This window comes from Hyla sarda, chromosome 3, assembly GCF_029499605.1.
Source record: "Hyla sarda isolate aHylSar1 chromosome 3, aHylSar1.hap1, whole genome shotgun sequence".
Lineage (NCBI taxonomy): Eukaryota > Metazoa > Chordata > Amphibia > Anura > Hylidae > Hyla > Hyla sarda.
The window spans coordinates 333,997,889-334,015,233 of record NC_079191.1 but is presented as its reverse complement, the minus strand read 5'-3'; the positions used below and the strand labels follow the sequence as shown (position 1 = coordinate 334,015,233).

The window sequence follows — 17,345 nt, the reverse complement described above, 5'->3', positions numbered from 1 at the left end:
TTTACCTAACATGTCTCAGAAATCTTCACAACCTATTTAATCCGTTTATAGACTGTGAGGCCATGTGAGGAATTCAGATTCCACAGAAAGAATGAACCTGTTAATTCTTTCTGCAGACTCGGCACGGAATGCATTTCTGTCTATGAGATGGTACATTCCTGTGCAGTCTCCCGAACATCCACAGAGATTTTCTGCGCGGACATTCTGGACGTGTTAACATAGCCTTAGCCAAACACATGCCATACCATTTGAGAAACCTTGGCATGGTGTGCGGGCTCAAATGTGTCCTTCATATAAGGATATACTGGCTAAGGTCTCAATTTTAGATCAGTTTTGAGGGTTAGCTAATGTCATTGTTTACATTAACCACAGTTGTGAAACCGCATTGTGATCCATAGGTGCAGGTCCTCCACTCCAACGTAGGTGCACAACTGCACTTGGAGTTGAGCACCTTGTATCACCTTAGATCACATCAATGTAAGTGTTAATTCTTGCACTGGCTCAAATAGAAAAACGGAATTACCCTAAACTAATTATACTACTATTTCCTTTAACCTAAAATCTTATCTTAGCAAGTTTTCTGTATAGATTTTCTTTAGGCCTTCTTCACTCATACTTAATGTAGGGTGTTTTTTTTTTATGGCTTAATAAAAGATGAAATGCAACACCTATTTTTTTGTGCTTCATGCATTGTTTTGTGTTTATGTTTAAGCTTATTAGTGAACCAGGTTTTTTTCAAGTACTTGTATTTTTTGGTTACGGTTTGTTCTCACAACAAGTCATATGACTCTTAAACCATGTGTTTCATCAACAAAATGCCACATAGCTGCCCTAAAAAACACAACACAAAACACATTCACAAAAAAAAATAAAAAAATAAAAAAAATAAACAAATAAATAAAAAGCCAATGGAGGCATATAGAAGAATAAAAACATAAATTGGGTCCAAAACACCACCCCTAGAGCATGATGCCCCTAAAAAAAGTGCCAATGACCCACATGCATACACCAAGTAAGAAGAAAACACAAAAGAAACAAAAACACATTGTGTGTATAGCGTTTTATGTTTTCCTATTGACTTTCAGCATTATTTCACCAAAGAAATGCAGGTAATAACGCCACAGAAGATACATTTTTCGGCAAAACCCTGTGTGGGAAACCACCCATATGGTGACAAAACAAGGCAATATATCTTGATTCTTCAAGTTCTTGACTAAGATTATTAATGTCCTGCGTGTTCCACTCCGCTCCAGGGCATAGACGTGTAAGATTTCCATGACCTCAACCCCTGGTGAAGTTTTTCATTTCGCAAAGGTTTCCCACAGTACTGAAAAAGTCTAGTTCAAAATCAGAGTCCAATAAAGCAGTCCCTATCTTGTCCACACCTGACCCTACATTGTGACCCTTCACCTGAACAGCTGTTTCATTTTTATGGTCAGTTAGCAAAATTACTTTTTACTGTCTATTATTTTAAGTTTGTATCTTCACTTTTTAAAGAGAGGAATCTTAATTGTTTCGGTTTCTCTTAAAAGGTTTGTACACGTGGCAAACAATCTTATTTTATTGCATTTTAAAATGAAAAATAAAGCAAGTTTGCTGTTGATCTTGATTTCTTACAATTTTCTATTTATCTGCATAGTAGCAGAGAACAGACAAACCCTGTAGTCTGATCCTTGAGTTATAATCCCTTTATCAGTCTCCTACTTTGGACATGAGGACAGAAGTACTCTATGATTATGGATCAGGGTACTTCGGGTTTGTTGAAAGCTTTTGAAACAACTTAAAGGAAATTTTTAATCAAGACCCATTGTTTTATTATTCATTTTACAAGCATATGAGAAGAAAATTAGTTCTGAAGATGGACATACAGTATCCTCTAAATTATTAATTTGCTAATACATTATTAATTTGCTTATAAATTGGTAATACCATAATTCCTCAACAACAAAAAAAATTCAAGTGGGGATAATTTTTTATGTTGGAAATCACATTCCTGCCAATTGCCTGAGTAAACCACAAGTATTATTCACAGGCTTTAAAAGAGTTTCAGAGTGTTTGTAATGCTTTTTTTTTTATACACTTTGTTGCCTACTGTATTGTACCAAAAACTCTCACAGGGTATACATTAAAACATGTGTGGTAGCCCCTGGGGGGTGTATAGTAGTGGGGATGTTATATCGGTATATGAGGGGTTAATGTTAACCCTATAGTTCGTGACGCCAGGCTGAGGGCTAGTATGCTGGAGGTAATTCTCCGGCCTATCGCCGCCCTTCCCAGTAACGATAGGTGCATGAAATGACTGAAGGTCCACAAGGAGATTTAACTTGAACAACTTTACTTAAAAACTTAAAGGGGTATTCCAGGCAAAACCTTTTTTTTATATATATCAACTGGCTCCGGAAAGTTAAACAGATTTGTAAATTACTTCTATTAAAAAATCTTAATCCTTCCAATAGTTATTAGCTTCATAAGTTTTTTGTCTAACTGCTCAATGATGATGTCACGTACCGGGAGCTGTGCATGATGGGAGAATATCCCCATAGGAACTGCACAGCTCCCGGGACGTGAGTCATCAGAGAGCAGATAGACAGAAAACAACAACTCAACTTCAGAAGCTAATAACTATTGGAAGGATTAAGATTTTTTAATAGAAGTAATTTACAAATCTGTTTAACTTTCCGGAGCCAGTTGATATATAAAAAAAGTTTTGGCCTGGAATACCCCTTTAAGTGCTTACGGTACATCCAAGGCACAGTGACAGTCTAATATAGCAGTCCTTATATTGCTCAGTGACTGACAGTTGTTGCGGACCTTGAGGTATTTAGAAAGTCTCTGAATTTAGGGTAGATATTGCAGATCCATCCAGATTTAGGGGTTAAATTAGGTCCGGTGATGCTGCAGAGTGTTTGGGGATTGATACACTCTCGATTTAGTATTGATCAGCCGTCGCCACAAGGCTCAGGCCTAACTCACTGCGAGAATAGCTGCGCAGGTCCTTCTCGGTTGACAGCCCAGGAACAAGAGGGATGCTTACTGCTAGGCTGCGCAGGAACAAGAAAGAGAATAATGGCTGCTGCTCCCTTACATGGGCAGGGGCGGGGTTAATCTGATTGGTCCGAATTCCTGTCATTCACTCGTACACAGAATGATGGGATTGCATACGTCATAGGGACCTCCACAGGTCCTCAAGCAGAAATACCATAGAGTTCACCTAGTCATGTGACCCGCAGGTCCTGGTACGCTACGCGCAGGTAATTAACTATCCATTTACATTTATATAAACTATATGTACATAAACCTTGCATAAGTTACTGGTTTACTAGATGGAATAGAGGTGACAAGGGGTAGACTATACAACATGGACCCCTACGTCCTAGGGACTCTGGCTATGGGGACCCATACACATAAAGGGACCGCATAGGATGCGGTACCGGGACACCACACATGGCCTGTTATTTTGGCCTGGTATATGCCAATATTTATGTTTATTTGCTGAACAGAAAAGCACATACCCAGGGGTACGCCTCTGCACATATCTATACAGTACTGTAAACTTGGGGTGTGATGTTTGCCACTGTGTGATATCTGTTGGAGGTATCAATTAAAGAGATACTTTAATTGACAAACAATGCTTACAATGCCTGGATCCGTTCGTCCAATATCTCCTTCTCCCTGAACATGCAAATTAGCAGTAAGTGGCACGGGCGGGGTTACAATTCAGCCTTCGAGCACTGTGACGTCAGCGCTGTTTCTTTGGCTCTCGGCCCGGCTAATCATTATTCACTGCCTTTCTCTGCCTCTCTCCCTCCTCCCCACTTTGTAATCGCGTTTACTGCGCATGTGCAGCCTCCTGGCTACACCTGGAAGCGGCCTCTGAGCAGCTTCATAACAGGCTTTATAACCGCGCTGAGGCCGCTTCCAGGTGTAGCCAGGGGGCTGCACATGCGCAGCAAACACGATTACAAACCGGGGAGGAGGGGGGAGAGGCAGATGGAGGCAGCAAACAATGATTAGCCGGGCAGAGAGCCAAAGAAACAGCGCTGACGTCACAGTGCCTGGAGGCTGAATCGTCGCCCAGCAGCGGGCCCCCCCACGATCAGACATCTTCTCCCCTATCCTTTGGATAGGGAATAAAATGTTAGATTCCAGAATACCTCTTTAAGGATATAAAACTGATATCCATATTTTTTGTTCCCCATATCCATTCCCTATTACTGCACAATGATGTTCAAATTGCTGCTTCATATTCTTATTGCTGCACACTGTTTGATAGCTAAGAAGTAGAGGCATAGTACTCTATCTGATGGATTTATATTCTCTGATGCAAGGTGTTTGCAACATGGGATATTTAACAATATTTAACAATGTTAAACAACAAGATATACCTTTTCAATTCTGTTTGGACACTCAGATGTTATGTGAGCAGAAAGAGGAATATAGCGGATCTCCCATCTGCCTATAATGTTGGCAAATCACAGGTTTTTGAGGGGTTTATGCAGACCTCAATTTCCTCTGTTTCCTTCTCTATCCCCCTCATGTCTCTTCTATAGGTCACATTATATCTTTGTTTGCATTGCTGTTTTCATCAGCCCTTGTTTATATGACCTTGACACTACTTCCATGTTATTCGTTTAGGACAGTATTTTGCTCTTACTCTGTAACCTGTTTGTTTTTGGTCCCTGTTTATGGTAGATCTTATTTCTGTTCTATGACAAAATACAATAAAAACAGTTAAAAAAGATAAACTAATAATATTGTTTTATATTGCTTTTTAAGAAATGTCTTTAAAAGTTTAAAAATTAATCCCAAAGGGTGTACATAACATGTGGACACCCAATAGGTCCTTGATAGCAAAACCAATAAAAACATTTTAACCACTGTTGATCCAAGTAGCAAATGATGGTTTATTTTATTTTATATATTTTTTTTTAATACTACTAAAATGTTCAAATAAATATACAAAACAAATGCTTGGAAGGGCATATGGATAGTTTAGGGATGCACGCTACATCAGAGGATACGGTACATAGAAAACATGGTAAAGGCTGGCACAGCATGCTTGGCACTTGTATTTCAAAAACAGCTGGACCCCCACAGGCCGGTAGACCAGGGTAATGCACGGCCACTAATGGTATAGCAATTACCGCTGCTTGAAAACCTTTATCATCCTGTCATTCAGGCAGACCCCCCCTTGTATTACATGCAAGAATAGACTAAGGAGTAACACATCAAATCCTACACAGACCACCTTTAAGTTCATCTACAGCTTTACTTGCTAAATATTTGGCAAATTACCAGAAACATATTTGACACTGGGAAAAAAGGCAGAATCTGCACAGTAACCTCGCGAGTTATATTTTGCCTGCATGTGCAGAACAAAAGAGTCATAATGTTACGCCTGTGCACTCTGCTGCACTGAAAGTTTGTATATTTCTATCTTCTGCATGGATTCTGGTGTTCATATCATTCACACTGCATATTGACCCTTTATGAACTACTTGATTTCTACCTTTTCTTTATGAATGGTTAGGGATAATGATAAAATAGGGGCCTCATTCATTTGGATACAGTGTTTATAACCAACCACTACCTAGCTTGTAATGTTATTCTACTGGTAAAGTCATGCTGCTATATTGCCCCTGATGATGTCACCATAATAGGTGACAGAAATGAGTTGGAAGTGCGATTATTGTTAAATATTACCGTATATACTCAAGTATAAGCCGACCCGAATATAAGCCGAGGCCCCTAATTTCACCCCAAAAACACAGGAAAAGTTATTGACTCGACTATAAGCCTAGGGTGGGAAATACAACATCGGGGGGATGTCATCATCCAGACCCCCGTCATCATCCCCCCCCCCTTCATCATCACCGCCTGTCATCATCCCCCTGTCATCATCCCCCTGTCATCATCCCCCTGTCATCATCCCCCCCTTCATCATTACCCTGTCATCATCCCCCCTTCATCATTACCCTGTCATCATCCCCCCTTCATCATCACCACCTGTCATCAGCCCACCACCCCCCCCTTCAACATCACCGCTTGTCAATGTCCGATTTAACAGTGGTCTTCAACCTGCGGACCTCCAGATGTTCCAAGACTACAACTCCAAGCATGCCCGGACATCATCCAGACCCCCCCCTCCTCACCCCCTTTAGTTTTGTACTCTCCTCCGTTCGGCGGGACGTTAGGGTGCGCTGGTCCGGGCTATCTGAGCTGCAGGGACCGTCCGGTGGGGAAGGATAGTCGTTCCAGGCTGTCCATCTTCACCGGGGGGGCCTCTTCTCTGCGCTTCGGGCCCGGAATAGAGACGTGGCCTTGACGAAGACGCACAGGGACGTTGCTCATGAACGTCCCTGTACCTCGTTGTCAAGGCAACGTGACTATTCCGGGGCCGGGCCCGAAGCGCGGAGAAGAGGCCCCCCCGGTAAAGATGGACAGCCCGTAAAGACTATCCCACCCCACCGGACGGTCCTTGCAGCACAGATGGCCCGGACCAGCGCACCCTAACGTCCCGCCGAGCGGAGGCGAGTACAAAACTAAAGGGGGTGAGGAGGGGGGGGGGGTCTGGATGATGTCGAAGGCCACAGTGGTCTTCAACCTGCGGACCTCCAGATGTTTCAAATCTACAACTCCCAGCATGCCCGGACAGCCGATGGCTGCCCGGGCTTTCTGGGAGTTGTAGTTTTGAAACATCTGGAGGTCCGCAGGTTGAAGACCACCGAGAGTGGAGAGTTCACTCGAGTATAAGCCGAGGGGGGTGTTTTCAGCACGAAAAATCGTGCTGAAAAACTCGGCTTATATGGTATGTGTTGGATGTTGTGTTGTATAATTATGATTTGAGACCCCCGTCTGCTAAAGACTTCAAGTATCGTTCATTTATAATGGATGTTAATGCACCATTGTATACCATCTGGGTTCAGTACCACAGTTTTGGGTACTGGTGTAAATATGCAATTTTTTTTGCATTACCTATTCTTTTGGTTTATAAAAGTTATTGCTTCTCAGCATAATTTCAAAAACTACCGGTGTCAGCATAGGGACCCACTCTAACAAGGTGGCCTTGACGTGGCGAATAGGCTTGTACTTTTTGATCAAGATGTATACTAACAACCTGTTAGTTTTTGAAATTATGCTAAGAAGCAAGTACTGTATTTATCGGCGTATAACACGCACTTTTTAGGCTAAAATTTTTAGCCTAAAGTCTGTGTGCGTGTTATACGCCGATACACCCCCAGGAAAGGCAGGGGGAGAGAGGCCGTCGCTGCCCGCTTCTCTCCCCCTGCCTTTCCTGGGGTCTAGAGCGCTGCTGTCGGCCCTTTTCACCCCCTGGTTATCGGCGCCGCTGCCCGTTCTGTCCCCCTGACTATCGGTGCCGGCGCCGATAGCCAGGGGGAGAGAAGCGGAGCAGACAGCCAGGGGGAGAGAAGGGGCAGCGGCACCCATTGCCGGCGCCGCTGCCCCGTTGCCTCCCCCCATCCCCGGTGGCATAATTACCTGAGTCCGGTCCGCGCTGCTCTAGGCCTCCGTCGTGCGTCCCTGGCGTCATTGCTATGCGCTGAACGGCGCGGCGCATGACGTCAGAGCGCCGCGCCGTGCATAGCAACGACGCTGGGGGACGCACAACGGAGGCCTGGAGCAGCGCGGACCGGACTCAGGTAATTATGCCACCGGGGATGGGGGAAGGCAACGGGGCAGCGGCTTCTCTCCCCCTGGCTGTCGGCGCCGGCACCGATAGTCAGGGGGACACAACGGGCAGCGGCGCCGATAAACAGGGGGTGAAAAGGGCCGACAGCAGCGCTCTAGACCCCAGGAAAGGCAGGGGGAGAGAAGCGGGCAGCGACGGCCTCTCTCCCCCTGCCTTTCCTGGGGGTATATCGGGGTATACACGCGCACACATGCACCCTCATTTTTTCATGGATATTTGGGTAAAAAACTTTTTTTACCCAAATATCCTTGGTAAAATGAGGGTGCGTGTTATAGGCCGGTGCGTGGTATACCCCGATAAATACGGTACATCAAATTACAAATGGTGGATGTGCGGCTGTGTTTCTCTTTGTGTTGCAAACCGTAGACAGTACAAAACTCCAGGTGGCTTGTTGAAATCAATGGGATAAGGTGCCGATCCAGCATGAGGCAGTTATGAAATTCTCCTGCCGTATCTGGTTGATGGATACACAAAACCAAGATGTAAATACACCCTATGCCAGTACTTCTTGGACAAATCAGGAGCCTACAGTTAAACTAAGCATGTATGACACCCCTAAGTGGGCTGTAACCAAGGGCAACAAAAACAATGCAGGTACATGAGGGATTAGGAATCTCTCTCTGAAGGTTCCTGAATTGCCATTTTGATAAAGAACCATGAATTGCATCATGGAAAACCTTTGTTCTGCCTACATTGCTTGGGTGTCTATCTTCAAGGTGCATTTAATTATTGTGTAATACATATCAACAAGTTACACTATTATGTTCAATTGATATGGACAAAAACATTGCTTAATGCACATCCCATAACCCGGCATCAAGAATCTGGAAATCACCTAACATTAATGACACGTATACTTTATTTCCTTAGAGGTGAAGTCATCGTTTCAGTGCGCTAAACACAATGGGGTTGATTTCATTCCATTTAATTGTTTAAAGTTTCATGTTTGCACAACTCGTTTCAAGGACATGAGTCACAATATTAATATCTGCACATGAACCCCAGAATCTTTCAGAGCTTCAAACATTTTTTTTACATGTATCATATAAATGAAACCTAGAAAAACAGGCAACAACACAAAAAAATTATTGAACATACATTTTTTGGTAGATATGTAGATAAGAAGAAGAAGAAATGAAGCGGTACCGCAAACTCCTGCTATGGCAGTTCAACTGTATGAGACTTGGGTGTACACTGCGTGTACTCTGGGCAACGACCAGCAATGGTGCTAGGACAATATCGAACAGCATCCATTAACACATATAATAGTAGAAATAAAAAGATATCCTGCACTTGCCACAGCAAAACAAGGTAATACGGCTCCTGTTCGGGACCTCCGACAAACGCTGGTATGGGGCGCTCAGAGGAGACTGCCAGCTGTTTCACGCAACGTGGTGTGTGTCTTCCGGCCTTGTCTTCCCCTCTGTCACAGGTCCCGAAGAGGAGCCATATGACCTGTATTGTGGCGGTGAGTGCAGGACATCTTTTTGTTTCTGCTATCATATCTCCCAGATGTGTCTAGGATAAAACAAAGCCTCAAAAACATAGCCTTCTGCTGCAAAGACATCAATGGGTATGATGCTTATCAATTCAGAATCTGGAACCACATGAGATCATTGACATATGAGAAAGCTAATGCCTAATTGGCGATGGACCAGGCACTGCCGTGGCTCTGTGCGGCTAATGCTCATGTTGTCGAGCCATTCAGCTCTATGGAAGAGACAGGGATGCACAAATGCTGCATCTCCACCTCTCCCATAGAGATACATGGTGGGGGCGTGTTGGCTGGGGCCCTGTACAGGAGATAATGGGGGGGGGGGGGGGGGTTGCAGCATTCAGACCCCCCACAATCATGGGATAAGTTGCCTATCGCTGCAGTACTCCTTTAACATCCATTCTGGCACTGTATTATAGTCATCAAATATTAGTTGGACTTTTTTTAAATACATTATTATGAATAGTTTCCAAACTACTTTTCTTACCTCAACAATGCTTTTCAAGTCTTGCACATATGTCCTTTCAGTCTGGAGAATTTCTAGGACGACTCTATCAACATACATGAGCTTTGGACTGGTTGGCTCCACAACTTCAGCTTTTAAACAGTTTTTGACCGATCCTTTGGCTTCTTTCCATGGTATAGTCCTTCTTTCATCTAAGTATTTGTCCCTTGGACTTCCATGGCTCTGTTCTCTGGTGTAAGAAGTCTGAAGGTCATCACTGGACAGCTGACGGGAAGGAACAAGTTCTAGTTTTATGGCTCCAGCTTCTTTATCCTGGTGAAACAAACCAATGTGGCTATTGGATGCTAAGGTCATCCGACTTCCAAATGAACAGTGACTATCCCGGGAAGAGGCAGATGAGGAAGTTGAACCAAAGCTAACAGGTCTATCACTGTCCGAGAGCTCCATGTTTTTGATCCCACAATAACGGAAATGTCTGCTTGTTCTGTGCAGATCTACTGCGGGTCTGGGACTTTGAAGTTCTCTGACCGATGTTAGAGAGTCAAGTGGCAAGTGGTAATCGTCTATAAAATAAATAAATATCAATATGAATAAAATAAATACACAAATGCAATGTTTATATAGTAAAGCTCTATATAAATTAGAAAGGGTCACATATTCATTCTCATAGAAAAAAAAAATTCAAAATAATTTGAAACCTTGCTCTAGGGGAGAAATTGGTATAAAATATGGCTTGTCAGTTTTGCTAAACTACAACCTCTATCAGGATGTTGTAGTTTTGCCACTTCTAGAGAGTTAAAGGTTATGGACCACTACCCTAGAGACATGATGTGTACCCTCTTGGGGTACATGTGCTACAAATTGACAACCTAGGCTCTATCTTTTACATCCAATCCATGGGGAGAATGTAAGAATGTTTCATGATGCAAAGAACAATCCATACAGTACATAATTCTTATCCTACGCCCTTATAGGTAACATTTGAATACCATTGACTTGGTCTAAAACTTCTTTAGCAGACTCGATAATGCACTTGTAGTTATTCTATTCTCACTCTCTCCATTGTAATTCTGAAAATCTGAAATTAACGTAATCTCTATTTAAACAGAGAAATTTGCTTTAATAGTTAAGTATTACACATTCCATACATGTTTTATCTGGGCAGTGATAAGAGCCTACATACTGTATACACAGTCATGAGTGACATTTTACCTAAAAGGACAGATTTAGCTGTCAGCCAACAATAGAATTGTAGAAAAGATAACACGAGGTATTCGCAAAGATTGAGGACAAATATTTGATACAAGACAAGGATCAAAATGAGGACAGTAAAATGACACAATTGCTATTTAAGCAGCGCTCGGTATCCTTGTGGTGGACTGCTCCCACTCCAGCTACTAAATAGCAATAAAACAAAGATGACCATTATTCTCTGTCCTCTACATATAAAGCACAGAAAAAAGATTGTACGGTTGAAATGCAACTGAAAATTGCTACTTGAATTCTGCTGCCTGAGGTCACCTACCAGCAACACTACAGCTAACATTGTTTGTTCATTACATGCTACCCCCTAGCAATTGTTTTGATGGGGTCATGTCAGGGCCATTTATTAAAGAAGAACCATAGCTAAGATGCCAGTGGCCAGTAGTAGTTGATTGGGGGGTAAACAGTTCTCATACCTATTAATGGAGATTACTACATTAGATTTGTATTTTATTAGAAGAATATGGCCACTTGCACATGGTTTAATTTAAGCAGACCTAAACAGGCGTGTAAATAATCACATGGCTGGACAAGGCAGCATAACAAGCATACTTTATTTCAAAAATCCTTTCCAGGATAGGGTATAAGGGTCTTCGACCACTGGGGACCACCACAATCCCCGGTAACTCACACATCCTAGGAGAACTTCAGCCCCACCCTAGAAAACTAGTAGGAGTGACAGCCCACTCAGCCAATCACAGGCAGAGACGGCACCCTCTCTCAGGTGGTGATTGGCTGAGCGGCCAGTCGCTTCTGCTCATCTGAGACGGTGGGGACCAAAGTGCTCGGAGGATGAGTGAGATGTTGGCCCGATACAAGAGACTGCAAGGGGACCCCCTTTAATATGCAAATGAGGCTTAAGTGCCCACGGGGTGTTCCCCTGAATGGAAAGTATCCTAGGTAAGTCCAGACATTATCCTTTTTGCCACTACCCACTGGCTTGCATCAGCCTTCCTAGTTTGGCTGAGAGACATGTGTGAACATACTCTTACTTTACATAGAACATTTGAAAATGAAAAACATAATTCTTAGAAGTACAATCTGATATGCAACATATTTGTTTCTGCATTCGTTTTGCTAAATAACCAGAATAACCTATGCCCTATTGTGCTTTAACTTCACAAATAAAGTTTGTATGTAAATATAGCAAAGCGAAGTGTTAGCTGGGGAAAACAATGGAATAATGAACTGCTTAGTCGCATTCCCAAGGAAATGTCATGTGTCTCTAAAATAAGTCTCATTATTGTTTCAGTCTTCCATGAATTTTGTTACACTTCCCACCCTTAACAGGCTACGCCCTTTGCAAGAATATATAGCTTAACAGAAAGCCATTTCAATGCTGCTACAAGTGCACATGTGCGCCCTACAGGGGAGCAGGAATTATTTATTCTACACCTTGAGGCAGCCCATACAAAACAGGTGAACTTGTTCATGTCTTCTAAGTCAGGCAAGACCAGGAGAAAGGTAAAATCTACAGAGCCAAATTAAACGGAATAATGCATTATGCAGCTTTGTGTGGAACACGATAATGGGATTCCCCGGCTTTTATTTCTGGACAGTGGAAAATGGGATTAGAACTTCAGCTGAAGCGTAAAATATTCTTTTGACTTTTCTATTCACGAAAATTCAGATGGGTCCTATGCTGTATTTAAAAGGCAGCTTTTTCTGTAGGACCAAAAGTTTTCACGTAAAATAACTGAATAGTGTGAAGAATACAGGTTAAAGGGGCACTCCCCTGGAAAATGTTTTTTTTTTTATCAACGTGTGCCAGAAAATGACGGATTTGTAAATTACTTCTATTTAAAAATCTTAAATCACTCCAGTACTTATCAGCTGCTATATGATCCACAGGAAGTTCTTTTCTTTTTGAACTTCCTTTCTATCTGACCACAGTGCTCTCTGTTGACAAATCTGTCAATTTAAGGAACTGTTCAGAGTAGGAGCAAATCCCCATAGCCAACCTATCCTGCTCCGGACAGTTCCTAAAATGGACAGAGGTGTCAGCAGAGAGCACTGTGGTCAGACAGAAAGGAAATTCAAAAAGAAAAGAACTTACTGTGGAGCATATTGCAGCTGATAAGTACTGGAAGGATTAAGATGTTTAAATAGAAGTAATTTACAAATCTGTTTAACTTTCTATGCCATCAATTAAAATTATTCCCTTCTGTCAGTCATACACACCTTAAAACATTTCTAATAGCCTCTTACATGTGGTAGAGCCTTTATAGAGGCACACGGAGACATTTGCAAACCTTCATACGAAAAAGTATGATAGGACCATATAAGTGGGAACCGCTAACATTTTTGGCACAATCATTTGAAGGTTTGGACTGTGCCAATATAGGACTGTTCAATAGGTCCAGAATCTAACAGGAAAGTGGGACCCAGCCTACAAAAGGAACCATAAACTTCAAAACCAGACAGACAACCTCCTCTGAAGCTCAAGGTGGAATAGATCACTGGACATTGTAATTTATCCCATCTGTGTGTGTTTTCTCAAAAAGATATATTATGTATGTATGGATGATATTTGCCTCTAATTGGAATATCAACATCAGAATATGTTCTCTATAGCCATAAGATGACCCCATAACATTTTTTTTATCTGGGCAATCTGAAGAACCTCACCACTGGTCTTCTGAGTGGTCAGAAAGATTGTGGCGTTATCCATCTGTCTATTTGCACCTGAAATATCCATATTTTGCAACTAATGTATAGATGGTCAATGACATACATTCACTTACTACCACGGAGTTAAATCACTGACTAGATTATTAATCTCAATACTATACATTTTAGCCTTATTTATTGTTGTGCAAAACCTGCAAAAATGCCTAGGGTATTTCTGTGGTAAAATTAGCTATTATCTGTATTGAACCTTAAAGGGGTACTACTGTGCTAACAACTTATCCCTTATCTAAAAGGATGGGGGATAAGTTGCCTGATCGCGTGGGGTCCAGCCGCTGGGGACCCCTGCGATCTCTCACGCAGCACCCCGCTCCCATCAGGCCCCGGAGCGAACACCGCTCCGGGTCTGATGACTGCCGGGTTGTGACGTCACGGCTCAGCCCCCATGTGACATCACGCTCTGCCCCCTCAATGTAAGTCTATGGCAGGGGGAGAGACAGCTGTCTCGCCCCTGCCATAGACTTGCATTGAGGGGGCGGAGCGTGACATCACACGGGGGCGGAGCTGTGACGTCACGATCACCGGCCGCGTCATCAGACCCCGAGCGGATGTTCGCTCCGGGGCCTGATGAGAGCGGGGTGCTGCGTGCGAGATTGCGGAGGTCCCCAGCGGCGGGACCCCGCGCGATCAGGCAACTTATCCCCTATCCTTTAGATAGGGGATAAGTTGTCAGCACGGTAGTACCCCTTTAAAGGAGTACTCTGTTGTAAACATCTTATCCCCTATTTAAAGGATAGGGGATAAGATGTTAGATTGCGGGGGTCCTGCCGCTGAGGACCTCCGCGATCTCTGGCCTGGCAGCGAAGGCGTCCGGAACACCGAAGCTTGCAGTACATAGCCATGGCGTCTCCTCCCATAGACGTGAATGGAGGGGGTGTGGCAGCTGGCATCGCCAGTCATCGGGCATGGAGCGGAGTTCACTCCGTGCGCCGAATGACAGGGGTGCCGCAGCTGAGATTTTTGGATAGGGGATAAGATGTTTACAGCGGAGTATCCTTTTAAAAGTCTGCTCCAGGCAAAAAGGATTCATTGTTCCATGCAGCTAGCAGGGACTGTGAGGGATGATGCAGAAAACCTGGAATTACTCTTCAATGTATGCATTGCTTCCTTAGGCCCTGTACTAGGTATAAAATACATATGAAGTTAGTTTGCCAAGTGTGTTTCTCTAACCATTGTTCATCGACCATAAAGTTGGGAGGTGTGTAATTCTACTTTTAAAACTACTAAGACTATTGGTGCACGTTAGCGCTCCTCCAGAAGACGCCATATGCCAGCCGGATAGGTTGTAAGCTAATAGCAGATCCTACCCCGGAACATTAAAAATAAAATATACCTAAAGCAGTTGCCATAATTTTGGGCATTTTTGGGCTATACAGCCATGAAAATAGTTACTGAGAAAATAAAAGCTATTAATTGTAATAATGAAATTCAGATAGACTTGAGGATTTAAGGAAAAATATCAACAGCCTCTTTTCTAAAGGAAGCATTAATGTCATCTAGAGAAAGGCTTTCTGTTTCCTATCAAAGATTTCCACATGGCCAGACAGCATTGTACGTAGAAGGGGGTGCGGGTTGGACTGTATCTCACCACAGTGGAATGTCCTTGTACAGTGAATGAATCAATCCCAGCACACATCATAAAGCTTCTCTTAATACAGCGGCCTGCTGTGATCTACCAGCCTACAGCAAACACTACGGGCACAGCGAGCCTACCCTTCATCTCTGCCAGGATGACCTCATTGCTCTTAGGTAAATCTAGAATCCTTCGCTAGCTCAACCTGTTCACTATGGGGATGGAATAGAACATGAGTCAGCTTTTACCAGGGTAAATGGAAGAACAATAAGTTTGGAAGAAACCTAACCTTAAATAATACCCTTCACTGAACACCAATCTTCCAAATTCTTTACTGCAGAAGGCTGCACTCCAAAATCTTAAGCAATTTAAGTTCCTCAGCTTCATTTTACAGTAAGTGATAAGGAGCTTTCAGACATTAGGAATGTCTAATACACCTGGGATATTATCAATGGTCATTATTAACAATGCCACTCTGTATCTTCAAAGTGCCAGCTTGCTTATCGGCCTCCATCACATTACAGCATAATTCATTTTTACTATTAACCCTACATTTGCGCTTACAAATCCTGAACAGCAACACGCCTTTATATTAGATTGTGAAAAAGGCGATAGTTATCCATGATGTTGGTTTAAAAGAAATGTGGATTTAAAGGGGTACTACTGCGCTGACAACTTATCCCCTATCTAAAGGATAGGGGATAAGTTGCCTGATCGCGCGGGGTCCTGCTGCTGGGGACTCCCTCTCCCATGCAGCACCCCGCTCTCATCAGGCCCCGGAGCGAAGATCCGCTCCGGGTCTGATGACGGGGCCGGTGATCGTGACATCACAGCTCCGCCCCTATGTGACATCACGCTCAGCCCCCTCAATGCAAGTCTATGGCAGGGGGCGGAGCGTGACATCACATGGGGGCGGAGCCGTGACGACACGATACTCCGGCCCCATGATCGGCAGTCATCAGACCCGGAGCGACGTTTGCTCTGGGGCCTGATGAGAGCGGGGCGCTGCGTGCGAGAGGGAGTCCCCAGTGGCGGGACCCCGCGCGGTCAGGCATCTTATCCCCTATCCTTTAGATAGGGGATAAGTTGTCAGCACGGTAGTACCCCTTTAAAAATGTTGTGACAATTGTTGTGTGTTGCCACACAAAAAAGCACTGACATGATCATCCATTTTTGTGTAAACTTTAAGCAATATTGACTTGTCACACAAACATGTCAAAAAGTTTTGATCGATCTGGGTCTCTGTGCTGAGATCCCACCAATCACTAGAGTAAAGTGCGTGACTGTGTGCTTCACTCCCCAGCTCGCCGTTCAACTTGACTCATTGTAGGAGACACTTGCAATGAGATGGATCAGGTGCAGAGCTGGAAAGTGAAGCGCACAGCAGCACACTTCATTCTGTCATATCTAGCGATCGGTGTAGTCTCAGCACAGAGACCCCGACCGATCCAAACTTTTGACATGTCTTGTGTGTCATAAATAAAGCTTAATCACTGTACACAAACCTCAACAACAGATACCGATAGTAGTAATAAATTGAAACAACTAGTATATTAGAAAGTTAAAGAACTTTTCATTTACAATATATATAGGGGGTTATCCCAGTATGAACAGTTATCGCCTTTCCACAAGATAGGGAATAGCTTGCTGATCAGTAGGGGTCTTACGGCTGGGACCTCCACTGATTCTAAAAAACTAAAGACAATTGGCTCCAGCTCAGTGCTTATCTTATTTGTTCAGGGGAAAATTGTCCTGAAATCTTTGGACTGGTAAGGGATCCCAGTGGTTGGACCCCACTTATCAGCTAGTTATCCCCTATCCTCTGGATGGCAGATAACTTTGCATCTTGGGATAACACTTTTAAGCTTATGTGTACAAAGCTGTGTTCATATTAGCAACTTAAGTCTTTGTTAGGGTTTCCATCGGGCAGTCTGCAGTGCTTTTTGGGATTATGACGGACAGTAATATTTATATTAATATTCAGGACTTCAAAGTATCCATAAAAAAAACAGATCTGGAGTAGATATGTATATGTGTGTGTATATATAGTCATATAGAACAAAAAAAGATATCTGCACTCACCGCCAGGTTCACGACTCGATGCTCCACTGCGATCTTTTTCCTGTATTAACCCCCGCATTGCCTTCTA

General features: G+C 43.3%; 1 protein-coding gene across 10 annotated transcripts in view; it reads right to left on the bottom strand.

Annotated features, from left to right (window-relative positions):
• PLEKHG1 (pleckstrin homology and RhoGEF domain containing G1) overlaps positions 1–17,345 on the bottom strand; it is a 247,112-nt gene that overhangs the window by 58,811 nt on the left and 170,956 nt on the right. For all 10 annotated transcript variants that reach the window (XM_056567337.1, XM_056567336.1, XM_056567340.1 and 7 more), the window contains one exon: positions 9,694–10,235. In XM_056567337.1, the coding sequence (XP_056423312.1) occupies positions 9,694–10,235 (542 nt within the window). The remainder of the gene's footprint in view (positions 1–9,693; positions 10,236–17,345) is intronic.